Source organism: Aotus nancymaae, unplaced genomic scaffold, assembly GCF_030222135.1.
Source record: "Aotus nancymaae isolate 86718 unplaced genomic scaffold, 86718_ANA_hifiasm-v0.15.2.pri h1tg000033l, whole genome shotgun sequence".
Taxonomy (NCBI): domain Eukaryota; kingdom Metazoa; phylum Chordata; class Mammalia; order Primates; family Aotidae; genus Aotus; species Aotus nancymaae.
Window position 1 is genome coordinate 59725450 of NW_026988447.1, and position 23019 is coordinate 59748468.

General features: G+C 37.1%; 1 protein-coding gene and 1 pseudogene across 1 annotated transcript in view; both read left to right on the forward strand.

Annotated features, from left to right (window-relative positions):
- Window positions 1-17008, forward strand: part of LOC110569431 (uncharacterized) — a 140734-nt gene extending 123726 nt beyond the window's left edge. The window contains exons 15-16 of the mRNA XM_064384038.1: window positions 9351-12856; window positions 15110-17008. Coding sequence (XP_064240108.1) covers window positions 12834-12856; window positions 15110-15326 — 240 coding nt within the window. The 5' untranslated portion in view covers window positions 9351-12833 and the 3' untranslated portion in view covers window positions 15327-17008. The remainder of the gene's footprint in view (window positions 1-9350; window positions 12857-15109) is intronic.
- Window positions 17009-21376: 4368 nt separating this feature from the next.
- On the forward strand, window positions 21377-22383 carry LOC105706238 (protein PIMREG-like; annotated as a pseudogene).
- Window positions 22384-23019: the final 636 nt, after the last annotated feature.

Below are 23019 nucleotides of genomic sequence, written 5' to 3' on the forward strand. Positions count from 1 at the left end.
CTTCTTCTAGACTGATCATAGGTGTAATGCATGGAGCAGTCACAGCCCTCCTTTGTCCATGAGAAAAGACCAAGAGATCCATGGGCTCTTATACCATTGACCTATGGCACCAACATCAGTAGCCATTCACCTTTAAACTTGTTGTAAGGATCAGATAAATCTCCCCTTCATTAGCTATTGTTAATTGGAGTTCTTGTTTTGAATACATTTCTAGTGGATTTAACAGAGGGTGCTTAGTTTACAGATTCACAGTTCTTTTGCTTATCTCCTTGACATTTCTTAAGCCAGTGTGTTTAGAATCCCTAGCATAAAACATGACTTAATTTTGCTAGAAATGAGAACAGCCGGGTCAGAGAGATTTTGAGTGCCCTGACACTGGGGCATCTTGCTAGAGCATCAATGGAACTAAAGCAGCAAGGCCTCTAAATTTCATATTTTTAGCAAAGGTATAAAAATGTTTCGATACAGGAGGTTTATATTACTTAAATAAATACATAAAATATTGATATTAAGACATTTAAATGTATTTTGTTTGGATAAGGAACACACAATTCCCAGTTCATTGTTAGGAAAAGCGCTGAACAGTGAGTTCAAGACTCAGTTTTAGTCTTAACTATGACATAAATCAGCTTCATGATCTTACAGTTGACATAGTCTCTCTAGGTCCCAATTTCTTCATTTGTAAAATGTAAGAGAGAATTAGTCATCAGTGCTATTCACTGAGTATTTTTAGTTCTCCATTTAGGCACTTGGGTATATTTCACTGCCCTACACCCTTTCGATTTAGACATGGCCAAGCAACTTGCCTGGGCCAAAGAAATGGATTGAAAGTGACGTATGTCACTTTTAGGAAACATTTTAACTACACAGTGGGTGTTTTTGCTGTAGCTTTCTTTCTGTCATTCTTGAGACTGGCAAGATTCCAGGCAGTGGCTGCTCCACTAGGATGAGTCCTGCGATGTAGATGACTCAAAGCAGAGCCCCCGGATACCCCATGGTGATTGTATAGTTTGATTATGAAAGAACGCTTTGTTGCTTTAGTCTACTTAGATTTTGGGCTTTTTATAACCTAGACTTAGCATAACCTATTCTTATTAATGTTGGATGTAGATTATATGATCCATAAATCTTTTTCAGGTCTAGCATCATGTGATCTCAGGATTCTGAAATAATCCGAGGTGATTCCAGATTGTAAAACTCGTAATTCCAAAACAGAAGTTGCATCTCTTGAATGATGTCTTGAATAAACTAAATTGGAGGAGGGAAAGAGAAAATGATGCTTATTGCACTAGTTCAGGCGGGAAACGCTTGGAGTGCAGTCGTAGCGGTAGGGATGGAGAAAGATTGATGAATTCAAAATACCTTTAAAGACAACCTGTAGATGGTTTGATTGAAGTGAATAAATAAAAAGATGAATTCTAGTTTTAAGATTGAACCACTGGGAGGATAGTTGGTGCTGTGCACTAATACAGAAGGGAAGAAGCACGGAAGGAGAGTAAATTTGGCGAGATTATCAAGAATTCGAATTAGGATACACTAGTGTCAAGATGCCTACAAGCGATAAAAGAGAAATGTCAGCTAGGCTTCAGATTCATAAATCTGGAGTCACTATTTAGATTTTAGATAAAAACTGGAGTCATCAAAATATACATATTATTTTAAGTCATAGCTTGATGAGGTAATTTAAGAAGAAAATATGTCAAAAGGAGAAGGATCAAAACCAAGCCCTGAACGACTCTGAGTTTAGAGATGGTTTTGGAAGAAAATGCACCAAAGAAATTAGGAGAGCAACCATTGAGGTAGGAGAAAAACAGTGGAATGTGGCATCATGGGAGTCTAGAAGCAAGTGTTCCCAAAATGAAAGGATAGCCTGCCAGGAGACCAAACAAAATGAAAAGAATTCATTTTAATATGTCATGATGTTGATCATTTATAAACTTTTCCAAAGGAGTTTTAGTAATATGTAGAGGAGAAAGTCAGAATAGAAGGAATTTTGCTAAAGGAGGTGAGAACATTGAAACATAGGAATAACACTGCTGAGAACATTTGAAATCGTTTATTATTATTTTTCTTTTATTTTAGTTTCAGATGGTACATGTGCAGGTTTGTTTTATAAGTAAATTGCATGTTGTGTGGGCTTGATGTACAGATTATTTCATCACCCAGGTAATAAGTACCCTAGAGGTAGTTTTTCAATCCTCACCTCCTCCCATCCATCACACTCAAGTAGACCCCAGTGTCTGTTCCCTTCTTTGCATCCGTGTGTACTCGATGTTTAGCTCACTTTTAAGTGAGAACATGCAGCATTTGGTTTTATGCTTCTGTGTTAGTTCACTTATGATAATGACCTCCAGACCCATCCATATTGCCGCAAAGGACATAATCTCATTCTCTTCTGTGGTTGCATAGTATTCCATGGTGCATATGTACCACATTTACTTTCTCCAATCTACCATGGATGGGCATCTACGTTGATTCCATGTCTTTGCTACTGTGAACAGCGCTGCAATGAACGTATGTGTTTTTAGGCAGTCATTTATTATTATTGGGCAATTTCTATATGTAAGGATTATACCTCAGTAAAATAGTGAGAAAGGTAAGATAATATCTGTATTTTAAAAATATGGGAACAGGTTCAGGGAAGTTAAGTAATTTTCCCAAGATCACATAGCTAGTAAATGATGGAGTAACTCCAATTCAAGCCCCTCTTGCAGGAAAGTCTGTGATCTTAGCCACTCTGCCATATACCGAGTGCCTAGCAAACTGCCCAACATACAGCAAGTGTACAACAAATGTACTTTTCTGCACTAAAGCTATCTAGAAACAATTCCTCATTACCTTTCATTTATTTTTTGGGATGAGTTCAAGGGATCTGAAATTTTATCAGACACCTCAAGTGATTTTTATGCACAGCTCAACATGAGAATTCCCGTAAGCATTCTCCTTGTCTCCGGTGTCTCCACTCCTGTTCATCTTGCCTAATGCCTCTTGAGTGTCCTTTTAAACTATAAACTGAATCATGTCATTCTTCAGATTAAAAAAGCTTGTTGGATTGTTTCCCATTCATGTAGAAGAAAATACTATGTAGGCCTCAATTAGACTGTCTAGATTCATTTCCAGTTGCTTCCTGTTCTAGTTTTAATTGCTGAATAACAAATCACTTCCAGCACTTAGTTGCTTAAAACAGTACTTATCATTGTACTTGCTCTTATGGTTTTTGTGGGCCAGGAGTTTGGGGAAGGCTCAGCTAAGCAGTTCTAACTCGGGTCTTTCATGTGATTGTGTGCAGATATTGGCTGAAGCTAAAATGGCAAGTAGCTAGGACGGCTTGGGTTGACCAGGCATCTTCTCTCTTGATACTTTCATGGCCTTTCTGTTTGATCTCTCCACAGGACCTAGTTTGAGCTTCTTTCCTAGCACAGCTACTTGAGGGAAGTCAGACATCTATATGGTAGCTCAAGGATCCAAAGGGTTCTCCCTTGAAAGCCAGGCAGAAAATGTATCATCTTTATGACACATTCTAGGAAGTCATGTAGCATTACTTCCACTGTTGTCGCAAAGCCTACTTTCTCAATGAGCACAGAGCCTCTCTTCTCAATGAGAGGAGTATCAAAATCACAATATAAGAAGAGCATATGGAATAGGAGAAACTGCTGTGGCTATTTTGAAAAATACAATCTGACTCACTGTGATGATTAATACTGAATGTCAACTTGATTGGATTGAGGATACAAAGTATTGATCCTGGGTGTGTCTGTGAGGGAGTGGCCAAAGGAGATTAACATTTGAGTCAATGGGCTGGGAAAGGCAGATTCACCTGTAATCTGGGTGGGCACCTTCTGATCAGCTGCTAGTGTGGCTAGAACATAAAGCAGACAGAAAAATGTGAAAAGACAGGATTGGCCTACACCTTTCTCCTGTGCTGGATGCTTCCTGCCCTTGAACATCGGACTCCAAGTTCGTCAGTTTTAGAACTCGGAGTGGTTTTCTTTGCTCCTCAGTCTGCAGATGACCTATTGTGGGACCATGTGATTATGTGAGTTAATACTTAATAAACTCCCCTTTATATATATATATTACCTGTAGTTCTATCTCAGAAGATATATATATATATATGTGTGTGTGTGTGTGTGTGTATATATATATATCTCCTATTAGTTCTGTCCCTCTAGAGAACCCTGACTAATACATTCACATACTCATTACATAGCACATATTCTAGTTTCTTTTGGGCTTGATTTTGTTCAAGCTGTTTATTATACATGAAATTGCCTTTTCTATCCTCATGAAATATGACACACCTTTCATGATACCACTTAAACGTCCCCTCCTGTGTGACATTTCCCTCCTGTTCCTTGAGCACAATCACTCCCTTCCTCCTCTGGAATCACATAGCAGCATACCTCCATCATAGCAGAGGGAGCTCTGTGCATTCTGTGACTCTACTTACATTATGAGCTCTTCAAGGTATTTGCCTTTGAAACTCTCATCATGACTAGCAATCTGAGATCGATAAATGTTTGCTGTTGTTGCAAGTCAGGCGTAGCAGCTTAAGATCATGTGCAGCCTACCAGTGTATGCGGAGAGGCTTGGATGCAAGTTGCTAATTTTTTTTTTTTCCTCTCTATGAGCAGTACTGTCTCTCCTGGAAAGAAAAAATATAGATCTGGAAACAAAAAGAAATTCAGAGAATATTATTTCCTCAAAGATGAGATCATTAATGTATTTGTGAGAAGACCATAAAGCCAGCTTTGAGAGCTCTCTATTCAACTATAAATTGTTCATAGTGGCCCTGCTATCTTGTAGCTCTGTTTTTATATTCACTGCTGTGCTTCCTGAAAGCAACAATTTCTGTTAATGCACTGAGCAAGCAGCAGCATAATAATCCTGTCAGCCAACAATGGATGGGAGCTGAGGATTGAAAGGAGGTAAACCTTCTAATGTTTTCATCCTCTTGACTGAAGTAATTTTAGCAATGACATATGATAGTGCTTGGGCCTTTGTCTCAGTTGTAATGAATCATCCATTACAAGATTTTCAAGGTTGTTGGGGGGAAATTTATCTTGGGAAGGGGAAGAATCTTTGCAAGTGTGTGAGGTGACCTGACTATGATCAAAACCAGCTACATAAGCAAGAAAAGATACCATTGAAATCTTTGAAAACTGCTTATATAATGTTGCCAGGGTCTAAGTCAGATCACTCGATTCAATTTCCAATAGTTTATGATCTTAGAGAACTAATTTAAGAGTTACTCAGCAGAACAGCAACTTGGGTCAAAGCAACCAATACAGGAGATGCACTATTCTTATTTTCCAGGGAGAATTCAGAATTAATTCTTTTGCTCCCTCTTTATAATTTCTCTCATCTTTATGTCCTAAAATTTGTACCTACGTGATGTTAGATCACTTCTGAGATAGAACTACAGGCAATTTTTATTTTGATTATAAGCAGACAGCTTCCTGTTTCTTTTATTCTAATTCAGAAACATTTATTTAAAAGAAAATCTTCATATTATGGTTGAATATTTAAATGTATATGTATCATGTTTTATATGCAGGATTATATGTTGCAGACTCATAAAATATGGCCATCAAATGATCTAGAAGCTCAAGTTCAAACAAATGATCCTTTGTTCTTCCACTTGCCAGGCATTTTCATTTTTATTTCACTTGGTTTTCATTTGTGCAGAAACCTGTTTGTTGTGACAGCTTGGTATATTGACTCCAAGTATATTTTTGTGATTTTTTAGCTGCAAGGTGAAAAACAGTAGTTATAGATGACTAGGAGAAAAAGTGTATTTTTAGTAAGTGCAGCAAAGTCTCATGTAAATCACTTAAGCTAAGAAGCATTTTTTATGGCTTTAGTGACTTTGCAAAGTACATTGGCTACTGAACTAATCATAGACCTTAGCTTCATTAATTCTGAGATTCCCCTGTGAATCTTCCAATTTCTTTCTTGGTGTAGGATAAACCACTTACCTTCCCTGACTCAGTTTCTTCACCTCTCAAGGCTGAGCTTCAGATCGAGCTCAGTGTTTCATGGAGCTGTACTGCTACTCCTTTTCAGAATATGATTAAATTCAAAATTATAGTATCCATGGTAACCATAACTAGGTCAGTTTGCACTTGGAGTAACAAATAACAGCAGAGAATCTGTATCCTTTTCCAACCATCCTCTGCGTTTGCAAAACCTCGTTAGGCTGCTGAGAGTAAGTTGCTTTGTAGAAAAAGACCTGGTAGCATCCAGGAGATAGTTATTTTCTTATTCATTTGTGATCTACACACCCATCAAACTTCATGCAAATTAGGCAATGTATATGTGATTGTACTTCACCCAGCTAACATAAATATTTAAGTAATGATGTTTAGTAGTAAAGCTTTAATTATTTATTTTAAAATATTGTGATTAATGTCTAATAAAATTGACACCTAGAGAATTTCTGTAAAAAGAATTGCAGCGGCATGCAGATGCCTTCTTTTCAATTTGGTCACAGCTAATTTTTTTCCTTCAGACCTACTATTTTCTTATTGAACCAAGAAATATTTATTGTTCCTTTCCACTTACCATCCAAATATTTTTATATAACAGTATATATAACATGATCTGTTTTTTGTAAAATCAATTAATTTATGTACATTTATTTCACATATAGAAAAAATTTGAACAGATATATACAGGACACTGGAATTGGAAGGAAATTGAGGGGAATTTTTCCTTTTCCTCTTAAACACTTTGTGTCTGACATTTTTAAAAAAACCTAGCAGTTACTAAATTTTTTATAGCACTGGATTCTCCTTCCAGTCACCAAGTCAAAACACTGTCCTTTCTTTAAATCAATAACTAGAACAACAGCATTAAGAATAACTACCATTTATTTGAGCACCTACTGTGTCATGCTATTTTCATATTTTTAGGATTGTTCAGGCAATCCCCAGAACAATTCTGTGAGGCAAATATCATTATTACTGTCCTACAGATGCAGAATCGAGACTGAAAGAAGTTGAGTAACTTCACTCTAAATCATCTGGTAGAGAGTGTAAAGGAGATCTAGCCCTGAGATGTTAGGATCTTAAACCTATGCTCTTCCCATCAAAGCACATTTTCTTACATCTGTCTTTTCTGTAGTCTCTAAGTGGTTGATTCCATAAGAAAGTAGTCAAAGGGAGTGACTGTTGAACTTGCTTTCAGCATTTTTGGAAACTGAGATCCAAAAAGTGTAAATGATTGTGAAAGGGGCTCCAGTGGCTTCGTTGCAAATCTAGAACTAGACATCTTTCTCTTTTACTACAAAACGCTGTAAATACTGAAAACAATTCCTCATCTAATTCACTGTTGCAAGCTGTCGCATAATTTGGCTAGACTCTTCTTGAAGGCAAATAGCTCATTTTACAGGCATTGTTTGCACAGCCATTTCCTTTCCTTTTTTGTGGTAATACAGATGTGGATTAGGAGTAACTCACAGCAACCAAAGGTAAACTAAAAACAAATATGTCATTTGGTTTTAAATGTGCTAAATTTTGTCCTAATATTAATATAAATAATGTATAAACAAGATATGCACACCACTTGGGGTGCGATTATAAAGTTATGAATCCTTAATTGTAAAGAAACCTAAATGTTTTTAGAATAAGAGTCGGTGGAGAAAACAGAAGGAAAAATTTGAACAGGCAATAATGAGGGAGATTTGGCGAGACCATAAAAGGCAAGAAAGGAGAAACAGTTCAGAGACTGAACTGCAACCGTGTCCACCCCAAGAGAAGACTTCATGCAGGGGATTTCTAAAAGCAGACTTTTAAATAGGCTAATATATAATCAAGTCTTGAGCAGACTGTAGGGTAGCAGCTTTAACCTATTACTGGGAAAAGGAGCTGGATATAAACAAAAGGAATCTTGACCCCTCTGTGACCAAAGCTTAAGAAAGAAACATTTAGTGTATAATTATGGTGAGATATATGACTGTGTGTGTCTGAGTGTCTGAGTGCAGAGAAAGGAGGTGGGGATACTCAAGAGTTGACAGAAAAATGGGTGTAGCAACATGTGTGATGGGCTAGAAAAAGTCACAGGAAAGCCATATGCAATTGCAACATTGAGATAAGGTGAGTAAACCCACATGTATGTATGTACGTAAATCTTCCCACTTTTACTAAGACTCATTTTGATTTGTTTCAAGAAATTATTTATGTCATTTAAATGATTTTTTTCTGAAAGTAAATCAAAGTGAAAGGAGAAGTCATTGAGTCAGGTAATAGATACTTATCAAGTGCGTGTTATTTGCTGGACATGCAGGAGTGCTCCCAGGCAAGAAATAGATAATTATTTTTCAGAATTCTGGTCTCATTGGAGATTGCCAAAATGACCTCAAGTACTGATGATATAGTGGAATAATCGGTATATCCGCTGACCTTGATGACATTTGGTGAGTGTCGTGACCTTGGTGGCATCGGTCATATTTTTTTCAAAGATGTATAATCTGTCAAAAGCAAATTGGATCCAGACCATAACAAGGCTTTGCTTTTTATCATTTTCCATAAATTAAGCTTTGTATGGGAGTAAAAAGTATACATGGGAAACATTCAATTTACTAATATTATGCCTTACCTAGTCTCTTACCTCATCATTTCCTACTGTTCTTCATGCATCAGGAAGCAAAGATGACTGAAGTGCCTCTTAGAAGGTGATTAATTCAGTGCTTCCTCCATCAATAAGCACCAATTTAACAGAGTGCTAATACAGAAGAGAAGAGTAATCTCTCTCAAATTATAATAGTTAAGACCTACTGTATAGTTTCCTCCAGACTTCTCCAGGTACAGACCAAGGTGGTTTGAAATACTCAAGCTAAGTTCTCTTTCTAGGTCCCTGTGGCCCGCCTCCATGATAGGTCTGAAGGTTTCCTGAAATGCCATTCCCTCTGTAATGTTTTCTATATGTGATTTTATTAATAGTATTTTACATTTGTCTAGTGCTTTTTGCTAAAGTTTATATCTTGATTTGAATTTTAGTGTTTCTCAATTATTAAACTATCCATTTATCTAGTATTGCTTGGAGTGAATTTACTTACATAACTATCAGATTTCACCCATTGCATGTTGATTTTCCACAGTTTTATCTTTAAACAATAACTCAGTGTTTTAATTGGACTTTGTACATTCTTCATAGACTAACCACAGCCTTAGAAATACGAGGTGTAGTTTAAGCATAGAAGTTACATGTTTTAAAAATCACTACTACAAATGGTCTTCAAAAAGTTTATGAAAAAAATGCATATTATTTTTTAAAACTATGCATGAATTTCAAAAATGTTTTTGCACCAAATTATACTTGTGCTAACTTTTTATAACATGTCTGAACAGGATCTCATTTGATATACTAAGAAGAATAAGACATCAATTCGAAAAAAGCCCCTTTAAGAACAAAATGAATTCTACTAAAATTGAAGCAAGAACAGTATCAAATTTGTGGTGAAGCTCAGGCGGAAGAATGATGTAATCACTGATGCTTTACGAGACATTTAGGGGACAATGCCTTAAAGAAATCAGCAGTTTACAAATGGATAACTTGTTTTAGGAAGGGATGAGATGCTGAAGATAAATCCTGCAGTGGGAAATTCATCCACATTCATTTGCAAGGAAAAACATGATCTTGCTCATGCCCTAACTGAAGAAGAACAACATTTAACAGCACGGACAATAGCCAACCCCACAGACATCTCAATTGGTTCAGCTTACACAAGCCTGACCAAAAAATCAAAGTCAAGCACTTTCCACTCAATTGGCGCCAAAAGCGTTGGGCCCAGATCAACTGCAGACAAGAGTGGAGCTTTCCATGAATATTTTAAACAACTGGGATCAAGATCCTGTAGCATTTCTTAAAGAATAGTAACAGGAGATGAAACATAGTTCTACCAGTGTGATCCTGAAGACAAAACACAGTCAAAGCAATAGCTACCAAGAGGTGGACGTGGTCCCGTCAAAGCAAAAGCAGACCAGTCAAAAGCAAAGGTCATGGCGGCAGTGTTTTGGGATGCTCCAGGCACTTTGTTTGTTGACTTGCTGGAGGCCAAGCTTATAATGAGAGTGTTCCGAGAAAGTTAGCCAGAGCTTTAGCATACACATGCCTGGGAAAGCGACACCAGAGAGTCCTTCTCTACCGTGACAATGCTCCTGCTCATTTCTTTCATCAAATAAGGGCAATTTTGTGAGAGTTTCAATGGGAAATCATTAGGCATCCACTTATAGTCCTGATTTGGCTCCTTTTAACCTACTTTTGTTTCTTAATCTTAAAAAAAAAAAAAAAAAAACTTTAAAGGGCAATCCTTTTTCTTCAGTTAATAATATAGAGTGCATTGACATGGCTAAATTGCCAGGACTCTCAGTACATCACTTCGTCATCAAATTCAAGACATTTTTGTTTTCTCAAATGATGCATCATGAAGCAAAGAGAACTGAAGTGGCTCTTTGTACCTGATCATTTTTGGATACATTTTTATAATTTTAGATTCTAAGCTTATTTTTAGTGTGTGTGTGTTTTCTATAGAAAACCTTGGTTGATAATTTGTTCTTTTGTTACTTCTAGGCTTCCCAGGATATCCCAATTTCAGAGGACTTTTTGTGTTAATTTCTCACTTAGAGGTTGGCAAACCTCACATATTATTATCTATTTCAATTATAAGCCCCCAAATTCATGTGAGGGGAGGCATAGTTACAAACTCATAGGGGACATTTTTTCCTTTTTACTTAGAGCCCAAGCCAAGACATTCATTTATTGAATAAAAATTTACTAAGTTCCTGTGCTACAGACTAGGGAGATCATAAGAATTAAACAGGCAAAGCCCCTGCTCTCGTGAAAGTTATATTTTGAAAGAATATCTTTGTGCTGGTGGGGAAATTTTCTAGTCCTCTAGCAGGAATCTCAGTTTTCACTCCCTGACTCCACTGGGCTCATGGCCTCCTCATTTCTTATTCTGTTACGTTTACTAAAACCCATATCCGTGATTACCAAGGCTGATAATATTCTTTCCTCCACCACCTTTAAATTGACCTTATCATTCTACTGTGCCCTCTTCATTTTTGGCAAGTAGGAAATTGGTTTACTTTATTGTAAGCTCAGGTGTGCATTTAAAAGTAAATATACAATATTTTATTCATCATTTCTATGGGTTTGGTGGCAGAGTGAGTTACAATATCTGGTCTACCACATTGCAGAAACTAGATTTCCCCAGATCACTAATGCTTCAGTCAAAAGTCTCCTTTTTTTCCCTCAAACACATTAGATTTACTTATGCCCCTGTGGAAAATTATTTCCACTGTCCTTGGAATCCCATATTCCAGGTTTCCTCTCTGCTGTTTTTTTCTAATCTTTCAGGCTGTGCTCAAATGTTATCTTATCAAAGAGACTTTCCTGGTAAACCTCACCTTGAACACTCTTTATCTCACTAGTTTTCTTGATTTTCCTGATTTATAACTTTATCACTATTTTGAATTATTATATTTATTTATTTACTTACTTGTTGATCATGCCTTGATCCCACTGTAATGCAACTTCCACGATAGCAGAATCTTTTCCATTTTGTCCACTATTATTTCTCTAGGGTCAGTCTATCACTACTTTTATTGTCTTAGCAGAATTAGGTGTCTCCTGATGTGATGCAAAAAGAAAGCACATCATCATTGATGGCTTCTAACCAAGGCTTCAAGGCTTCAGATTTGAATTCTAGATTATAGACATCACAGGGGTGAAGGCACAAAGCAAATGACAGCAGAATGAGGATTTAACACAAAATCTGGAAGTTAGGATATTTCACAGGATAAATTTTTCAGCCTCTTCAGCAAGTAAGTGTCTAGCAAACCCTGTGTTAGTGTCATTAGTGATCAGGCCTGAGTTTGCTCTCTAAAGGGCACCATATCTATTCATTCTTAGTATTCTATTTGTTTTATGCAGATAATAAAATTAACAGAAACTTCCCTTACTGTTATACACTAAGTTCAATTTTGATGGTTTGAAGATATCAAATCTTTCAGCCCAGATTTAAGAAGACCTCTTTGAGGGAAATTACAAGAGCTTTTAACGCTTGCTACAGAAAGGTAATGTCTTACCTTTTCTATTTAGTATTTTTCATTCCAAAGAAATGTTATTTCATAAATAGACAATTGAACAAAAGAATCAAAACACACATGGAGATTTTTTAATGTTTCTTTTAAAATTTGATGGCAAAAATGCTATGAGAATGTATTAATAGCTAACATTTATTGAACACTAACTGTACAGAAGGTATTCCAAGCGGTGTTCATAGATTATGGCACTTAATCCTCACAAGAACTTCATGAGATTGGTATTGTCTTCCTCTGCTCTTGCATTGCTATAAAGGAATATCTGAGACTGGATAATTTATAAAGAGGTTTCATTGTCTCCGGTTCTGCAGGTTGTCCAGGAAGCAGGGTGCTGGCATCTGCTCAGCTTCTGGGGAGGTCTCAGGAAACTTACAATCATGGCTGAAGGTGAAGGGAGAGCTGGCACTTCACACGGCCAGAGTGGGAGGAAGAGAGTGGTCAGACGGTGCTACACACTTTTAAACAACCACATCTCATGAGAACGAACTCACTATCATGAGAACAGCACTGAGTGAATGGTGTTAAACCATTCATGAGAAACCACCCCCATGATCCAATCATCACCCACCAGGCTCCACCTCCAACATTGGGGATTACAATTGAACGAGACTTGGACAGGGGCACAGATCCAAACAATATCAGAATCAATGCCTCTTTTGTTTTATAGGTGAAGATGACTTAGTCAGGGAGTCTGAATAATTTGCCCAACATCATAATTACTAGGTGATGATGTCACAATTCATACACAGGTATAATCATTTCTAATTATTATGCCACATATATCATTGATAAGACACTTAACTTTTTAAAGAAACTACTTTCTAATTGTTTTGGCCTAATTATCTTTTCATTATTAGGGCACCTCTCTCAGGACCAGTGTGAGATTGACACATAGTAAACAATGAGGAAATATAGTTATTATTCCCATGATTTTCAACAGATAAAAAAGTCACACCCTCACTGACCACATGTTTCTCACTGTGGAAAACAAAAGAGAGTAACTTTTTAAATTGCTAGAACTTCATCTTATAAGTCAGAACAGGCACTGGCACTAACAAGGACAGATTTTAATAGCCTGTTTCTAAGCAACATTATTGACAGAACAAAAGTCATCTTTATTGATAAATGCTAATCTGTATCTGGCTGCTAAGCTATAGTTGAAAAAAATCATCCTTAAACCAATAAAACTCAGCGTCAGTTATCCAACAGAGAAATCTCCTAAAGTTCATCCAAACATGAATATAACTCACAATATGTGTTATTTCTCTAAAGTTGTTTACTCAAGGTCGAGGGGAGAAAAATATTTGAAACTTTTAGTGCAACCACAAGTATTCAATGGTATTACAGGTCTCACTTTTTTTTCAAACATTTATCTAATTGATTAAGTTACAAAGACATGGTTCTCCTTTAAGAAACAAGCAGGCAACAGCCAGGCGCGGTGGCTCACGCCTGTAATCCCAGCACTTTGGGAGACCAAGGCGGGTGGATCACGAGGTCAAGAGATCGAGACCATCCCGGTCAACATGGTGAAACCCCGTCTCTACTAAACATACAAAAAATTAGCTGGGCATAGTGGTGCGTGCCTGTAATCCCAGCTACTCAGGAGGCTGAGGCAGGAGAATTGCCTGAACCCAGGAGGCGGAGGTTGTGGTGAGCCGAGATCGCGCCATTGCCCTCCAGCCTGGGTAACAAGAGCGAAACTCCGTCTCAAAAAAAAAAAAGGAAAAAAAAAAAAAAAAAACAAAAAGAAACAAGCAGGCAGCATTTCTTATATTTACCTTTGACCTGTAATTTACAAACCAATACTAAAGTTAAAATACTGTAAGTCCATTAAACTCCTAATGACTATGTTTATTCCCCAACCCCACCACTGAAATTTGTTGTGATTTATCTTATGATTATAAAGTGAGATGTGTTCATTATAGACAGTATTGAAAACATGTAAGAAGTAATTTCAAAACCTAGAAAGAATACTGTTTTTTCATATAGAGGACACCCTTTGTGTGTTTCCTCTATATGTCTCTCTATGTACATTTCTATACAAATATAAAATTATACCTTGTAGATTTTATAACTATTTTTAATGAAGAATATGTAGTGATCATATCCCTATGTCATATATTAGTAGGGGTAATTTATATAACTAGTTATCTCAAGTTCGAATTAGGTATTCTCACTTTTTTCTTTATTACAGATAATATGGCATTAAACATCCTTGCACATAAATCTTTTTGTACAAGATCTTCTTTCACCTTCCCGCAGACAAGAGTGTTGTGTTTTAGAAAATTAGTATATGATTCCAGAAACATTAATTTGTTAGCTCAGTGATATTTTATAAATTACTTGTTCATATTTACAGTGACAGAACATTCTTCCTCTGAACATTTTGAGCAGTTTTATATTCATTAAAACTTACTTGCTATTTTTTAATGGAACTTTTTTTTAATGACAGAAATAAAGAATGTGGCAGGAAAGGGTCTGGAGTGAGAGGACAGAGAAAGAAAAATGAGAAACTTTTTTGTGCTTCATTCCTTTGCTCTTGCTATTCCCTTTTTCTAGAATACTTGTCCCTGCCTTGTCTACCTAAATAGCTTTTATTCAGTCTCCTAAATTTACATTCAGCTATAACATCATTTCTCATGTGTAAGTAGTGGTTCTAAATGTGTGCTTTCTTAGTTCTTTTTTTAGGAAAAGAACTTTCTTTTATGTATAGTAGAATACCTATGATATCACATCACTGTAATAATATTTTGTAGCTCCAACTTGCCCTCTGGAAGGTTCTCAAAGGCAAGGACTACATTCTTTTCACTTGCATATCACTGGTGACTGAAAAGGAGATAGTATATAAAAGTCACTTAACAAATATTGTAGAATGAATAACTGATGGCAAAGTCTGCCATTTCCAAAAAGAAGTTATAGTTACTGTTCTGATAGGGAAAAGGATAAGAAGCTATTGCCTGATTCCTGGAGTTTTTTTGTTTTGTTTTGTTTTGTTTTGCCAGAAGGGACAGAATTAGGGAAGGAGAAGGAGAAGGAGAAGGAGAAGGAGAAGGAGAAGAAGAAGAAGAAGAAGAAGAAGAAGAAGAAGAAGAAGAAGAAGAAGAAGAAGAAGAAGAAGAAGAAGAAGAAGAAGAAAAAGAAGAAGAAGAAAGAAGAAGAGGAGGAGGAGGGGGAGGAAGAGCAGCAGGAGGAGGAGGAGGAGGAGTTCTTCACCGATAATCAAAATGCAACTGGTCTTATTGTCTGTGTGCAGGAACCAATATGCAACCTGCTCAATTAAACAGACACAATACAAATTTCAACAATAGAGACAAAAAAATTATCATCCTGGCAAATTTATGAAGGTTTTAAACATAGATAAAAAGTTGTTTGCCTGGGTCCTTTGGAGAAATTCCTCTTTTACCTTTATCCTTTTGCAAAGAAAACAAAGATCAGCAAATACTAGCAGCCTAAAGCTACACTATATGTGGCTTTGCATGCCTGCCAAGCTTTAGTGTTCCCTTGACTCCTGAAAACAATACAGTCTATCGTATTGTGGATGTTCAGAGGCACATTAATGCTTTCTTGTGGAAACAGATGTTTGGTGGACTTGTATCTGTAGATGAGACACATTAAACAAATCTATGGTAATACAACCTTCCCTTATACTGTCTTATTATTTTGCTATTTGTTTTTATAGATGACCTAACAAATCATGTCTGAAACTAAGAGTTTGTTCAAATTGTTTCTTCAATTGCTAAAATATTTAGCCATACCCACCATGGAAGTTCCAGAAAAATGATTTCTGATCAGGAAGATTTCCTCTCAGAATGTTGGGTAGAAGGAAAACTAGGAATTCAATGGAGGCAACAATCTCCCTTCCTTTTAAATCTAAAATACCATGCCATCCTAGAGAAGTGAAAATCTCCCATGAAAACACAGAGACATATACAGAATCTTAAACAATGCTACACAAAACTGAGAAGGCATGAAAAGCAGAGTAGTTTAACTTCACCATGTTATCCTGCCCTTGGCTTTTTGCTTCATGAATGTCTGTATTTTTTGTTACAAGCGATGTATATTACATTTATTGTGAAGTCATACGAAGAAAAAAAGGACCCAAAGATATAAGAATAAAACCATAAGACAAATAATAAACTGGGAGAAAAAATTCATCACACATATGAAAAGTTATTATCTTTAATAATATCTTGATGGAAAGAGTTCAGGGAAACTGATTAAGAAAGATACCAACGCCTCAATAATAAAATATAAGCAAAGGTCAAGAAGAGACAGATTTCACAGGAAGGGAAATAGTAAATTGTCATTCTGCTACCACTATGCTTTTTTTTTTCCTGAAACCGAATTATATTTATTTTTCTGTTGAAAATATTTGTGTTTCTCTCTCCATTTTCTATGAGGTTAAGAAGAAGGAAGTTGGTAATACATGCTGAATGAATGTTAGAAAACTTTAGAATAATTGAGTCAAAATAGTATTATATATAAGTATTAATAATACTCTTTAATATTTTCAGGAGGTGGGAATGAGCAGTTGTGTCAAATGAGGTTAAAGTAACATGAGGACTGAACATTGACCCTTGAATTTAGGTATAGAGAGATCAGTTAGGATTAAGTGGTTGGATCAAAAGCCTGATGTTCTCATTGTTCAGCTCCTACTTATAAGTGAGAACACGCGTTTGGCTTTTTGCTCCTGCACTAGTTTGATGAGGATAATATGCTTGTAATCCCAACACTTTGGGAGGCCAAGACAGGTGATCACCTGAGGTCAGGAGTTTGAGACCAGCCTGGCCAACATGATGAAACCCTGTCTCTACTAAAAATACAAAAAAATTAGCTGGATATGGTGGCACACGCCTATAATCCCAGCTACTCAGGAGGCTGAGGCAGGAGAATTGCTTGAACCAGGGAGGCAGAGGTTGCAGTGAGCATTGCACACCAGCCTGGGAGGCAAGAGCAAAACTCATTGCAAAAAAAAAAAGAAATTGCAAAGTGGTCTTATATTTGCTCCTGTTGGTGATTCAAGTGTTTTGTCACCTGAGTCTACTTTTCATGTTAATTCTCAGTTTGGGAGTAAATTTTAACCCCAAGGCAAACTGAGACTTCAATTTCTCAAAAGAGACTTTGAAAAATCCAATTCAGAGTCCTAACATCATATATTTTATCAATAAATATGTTAGTATGTATCTCTAAAACTTATTTTAGAAATTTTAGGACAAATATAGGACTATTTATTTAACACAACCCTAATACTATCACAGAAAAACAAAAACAAATACAAGCCGTTTTTAGTTTTTTAACCAGTGTTAAAGTTTTCAGTTAACTCATATATATCATTTTAACAGTTCTTTTGAATCAAGATCCAAATAAGATTGTAACATTGCATTAGTTAATATATCTTCTACGTCTCTTTAAGTTATTAGATTTTTCTCCCAACTTGTGTTTTCTTTTTTTTTTTTTTTGAGGCAGAGTCTTGCACAGTTGCCCAGGCTGTAGTGCAGTGGCACAATCTTAGCTCACTGCAATCTTCTCCACCTCCTGGGTTCAAGTAATTCTCCTGCCTTAGCCTTCCGAGTAGCTGGAACTACAGGCATGCACCACCACACCCAGCAAATTTTTTTTTTTTTTTTGTATTTTTAGTAGATATGGGGTTTCACCATGTTGGCCAGGATGGTCTTGATCTCCTGAACTTGTGATCCACCCTCCTCAGCCTCCCAAAGTGCTGGGATTACAGGCGTGAGCCACCGCGCCCTGGCCATGTTTTCTTATAATTCTTACAAATCAGATTCTTAATTTCCTGATTGCTGATATAATTTAACATGTTTCTCTGTCACTATATTTCCTATAAATTAAAGATTCATGTTAAAGTTTTTTATGTGTGGCAAATGATTTTTTTCCATCAGGAAGACATAGTTCCTGTTCATCTCTCTTTTTGTGATGCTAGCAGACCTTGTTGTGAATGTGTACATTTTTAACGTTTTCTTACTAGCAAATTTTTACATACTAAGGACGTAAATACAGAGCAGTCATTTTATCACATTTCACTGAAGCATTTATAATTTATCATTCTATTAACTTCAACAAAAGAAGAATTGCTGTTGTTATGGTTGTTTTGACCAGCCTGTGACCTTCCAACAGGTTAGCTACATAAATACCTGAACTGCCATTCAATATTTATTTTTATTTTTTTTGTATAGAGGAGTGTCCCTATGTTGCCCATGTTGAGCTTTAACTCCTGGCCTCAAGTGATCCTCCTGTCTCAGCCTCCCAAAGTGCTGGGATTACAGGTATGAGCCACTGCACCCGGTCCACTGTTCAATATAGCTTCAATATTTGGACCAATAACAAATCTTGATCTGCTGTCATGACATCACATGGATGTATTGGTAATAGGCTGGGCTCAGCTATGTCAAAACCTCCCAGATCTGTGCAAAAGTAGTAAGAAATGCACTAATGACTGAAGTCAAAGCAAATGCTGAGAAAGCTCCTGGTAGCAGCAAAAAATGGTTAATGTAAAAAAGGAGTAATTGTATCCTGACTAAAGCTCGAAATGTTACACTTTTAAGGTGGAGATCTATGAATACATATTATGGCAGTTTGAAACGTTCTCATGCCATGAAAATAAAAAAGGTGAAAATTAAGATATGATTTTTAAAAAGTACATAATTTATTTCCTACATTGGAAGAAATATAAGAGATGAAGGCATGATAACAGCTCCCTCGTGATATATATTGATTGGGACAAAGAACACACAGAGTGTGAAGAATCAGAGAGGGTTTCTGAAAGTAGGAAGATATTGAGGGGAATAAAAGAAGATGAGATAAGTAATAAACTTGAGTAACAAAGAATGCAAAAGTTAAAAATGATTTGACCTCTCTGGGAAGTAGCTTTGCAATATTTGATAAGCAATTAAACTATTAATACTCATTTTATTTTAAATTTCAGGGTGCATGTGCAGGATGTGCAGGTTTGTTACATAGGTAAATGTGTGCCGTGGTGATTTGCTGCACCTGTCAACCCATCTGGCTAGATATTAAGCCCAGAGTGCATTAGCTATTTTTCGTAATGCTCTTCCTCCCCTCACCCCACCCCCTTGACAGGCCCCGGTGTGCGATGTTCCCCTCCCTGTGTCCATGTGTTCTCACCTCCTGAAAACTCTATCCACTTGACTTCAGAATTCCAGTCTCTCTTGTTTCTTCTCTTATATTTTTCTCTTAGCCTCTCTTGCTAATTCATCCTCTTTACAGTGAATCTCTTAACATTAGGGTGACCCAGGGCTCAGTCTCTGGACTTCTCTATTTATACATATATCCGTGGTGATGACATCCAATCTATGACTTAATATCATCTATATGTTATGATTCCCAATTTTAATTCTCTAGCTTGGACCTCTCCTGTGAATTCTGTCTTTATGTAGCAAATTACCTATTTGAAATCTCCACTTGGATGTCTAATAGATATATTAAATTTAATACATCCAATACTGAACTCCTTTATTTCTCCACCCTCAAATCATACTCTGTGTAGTTATTTAATGGAAATTACATTTTTTTTAAGTTGCTAGGCCCCAAATTAAAGGCACTGTTTGCACATTTTCTTCTGTCACCGCCCTCTCCATATCCAGTACTTTAGGGAAACTTATTGGCTCTACCTTCAATATATCATTGGCTTAATCAATTATTATCATTTCTACTGTTTGGCTTTGGTTCAAGCTACCATCATCCCTCATCTAGATAACTATAGTAGTCTCCTAAAGATTCTCCATGCTTCTACTCTTGACTTTAAAATCTAATTTCAAATAATATTAAAATTCAATTGCTACTTATTATGACTTACAAGACCCTATGCCATCTGCCTACCCACTATATGCATTACATTCTCCTGCTACTTTCCCCAAATTCTATTTTCTACAGCCATACTGGTCTACTTGCTATTCCTTGAAGATGCCAGTCACTCTCCCTCATTAGGAATTGAAAAGATTTCTCCTGGAGAGCTCAGTTTCTCACCTCTTTCAAGTCTTTGCTCAAATAGCATTTTTCCAATGAAGTCAAATATGGCTATTTTATTTATTCTGCAATTATTCCCACTGTCACTGTAAAACTGCCATACACTTGACCTGCTCTGTATTTCTTCCATATGACCTATCATCTTATAATATATAATAAAATGTGTTTATTTATTATGTTGCTTGTGTATCTCCTATCACTACAGTGTGGAATCCATTGAGAAGAGAGAATTTAATATGTTTTCCACTTATACATTTTCAGCACTGAGGAAAGGATCTGGCACTTACAAGAACTCAATTAAAATTTGTCAAAAGAATAAACAAATCTAAAATTACAAAATATTTGGGTTTTTTTGTTATAAAATAATTGGGTAAAGACTAAAAATATGCATGTTTAAACTGATTAAAGACAAAATAAGGGAAAAACAAATGCAAAGAATAAAGTGACATAGGCTTATCAATATCAAAATCCTGAAAATTTTAACATGTAAAATATAAATAGAGGGAAAATGCTACATAAAAATAAAAGAAATAGTCCAATAAGAAAATGATACTATGTGGACTGTATATACTGTATATATTTAATAATTTTGAACTATTAAAAGCAAATATGTACAGAAATATAGAAAGAAATTAACATAATCACAGAAAGATTTTAATAAATTTCTACTAGCAGAAAATTGGCGAATGAGATGAGAAAGGTTAGTTAAGATATAGAAGAGTCAAATAATAAAATTATCAGATTTTATCTAATTTTTATATATTCAGTATGTATTATATAGTATTTATATTATATAATACTCTCATAGTTATTTATGCTATTTAAATATTAAGTGTATTAATATATTGATATATACAATATCAGATATTGTATTACATATCTCTTTACCCCATAAAGAAAACCATGCACCCAGTAAATAACATACGATTCATTTTTCTATTTTTTATTTTTATTTATTTGTTTTTACCAGCCCCAGTTTTCATCATTTTTTAAAATAGCCACATAAAAGGCCATAAAAATTTCTTGAAAAATTGATGAGATGCATGTCATATTCTTTAATTTTTATTCAATTAAATATTTTTAAAGTAGCACACCCTGCTTAAATTTTGGAAACCGATATTTTAAAAACAGTAATGTGCACAAATTTGTATGCGTTAAAGACATATAAACAATTAAAACTACAAAGTAGAATGAATAATTATCTGCCAAATCTTATGGAGTATAGCTAAACTATAACTAAGGATGAAATTCACAGCCTTAAGTACATGTCTTTAAAAAATGAGAAACACGGTATCTTTGTACTTGGGTGGCGTTGGTGGTGTCAGGGTCTAGTGGGTGGAGAAGACTCTTGGCCGGGCAGATGGCTCTCTGGTGGTAAGGCGTGGAGGCCTCCGTGCACCGGGGATCTCTCCAGCACCAGGAGCAGCTGGATGACAGCGAGGAGCTGCAACCTGTAGCCAGCGATCAGGAGACCTCCGCCCGGGCCCTGGGTTCCCTGGGCAGACAGTTCCAAAGAGGGCTGCCCCTGAGAGCTGTCAACCTCAACCTCTAGACCGGCGCCTCCCGGACACACCTGGAAACTCCAGAGCCAGGGCAGCTGGGCCTCCAGGCTGCAGCTCGCTCAGCTGAGTGCCTTGATTGCCAAGTTCCAGAGAATCCAGGAGTCCGGCCAAAGCGGAACCAAATGGCTAGTGGAGACCCAGGTGAAGGTCGGGAGGCGGAAGAGAGGGGCACAGAAGGGCAGTGGATCACCAGCTCAGAGCCTGAGCCACAAGAGCACCTGGAGCCGCCCTGCCCACTCAGCCGCAGACCCCTGGGAGAAGGAGCAGCATTGCCTCTCTGCCCCATGGGCTCACGTGCCCACCCGGTATGGCTGTCGAGGGCGGAGGCTGCCTTCCGGAGCCCCCACTCCTCGGCAGAGCCCCTCTGCTCTCCCAGAGAGCCTGACAATGACCGAGACGCTGTGGGGGCGGGAATTCAGCGTCTCCAGAAACTGTTCCAAGAGCTGCACGAAGCCGTTATGGCGAAAGAGAGCGGTGACATGACCGTCTCTCTCATTCATGACGGAGGAAGTGCCCTACAGCTCTGTCTTGTAGGAAACAAGCCCTGTCTGATTGCTGAGGCTTCATACCCAAGGACGTCTGTGCTTCCAGTGAGCTTCCTGGAGGAAACCCCCGGGAGTCATCAGCACCCGTGGGTCACTGCTAACAAGGACCTGACTTACAAACGACCCGGAGCCCCCTTCTCCAACCACATCTGGACCAATCAGTGACTGCCTGCCACAGCTTGGGAGTGTCCTGGAGAGACTTTGCAGAGGTGGGAATAATCGTTTCTTCTACTTTTCTAGGGACTGTTGGGCTTAGAAACTTAGCGAACACTGGACCTTGAGTCTTGTATTTGCTTCATCTGTGATGTGAAGTGCCAGCATCAGATGTTTGAGAGCCTCAGCTGTGTACCTGGGTGCTCGGTTTTTGGGGGAGTCATCCAGTGTGTTTCCAGTGTCAAGGCTGTTGGGGGTCCCACTCTCATCCCTGCTTTTTCTACCAGGGACTCGGAGGAAGGCATAGGAGATATTTCCAGGCTTAAGACCATGGGCTCACAGGTACCTCTTCATATGCTCAAAGCAGAGTACTGAGGGTGGGCTGGGAGGGGTAGCTCTGTTCAAGAGCAGTTTCTGCCCTTTGTAAATTATTTAAGAGACCTCGTTTGTCATTTTATTAGAAAGAAACCAGCGTGTGACTTTCCTAGATAACGTTGCTTTCTCATAATAAAGACTGCATTTGAAAAAAAAAAAAAAATTAATTAAGCATTCAATTCAAGAAGCTGCACAAATAATAGTGAGAAAACTTGGAAATAAATTATTTTTAAGAGATAGGAACAGAAATTAATGACTAGTAAACCAACCTAA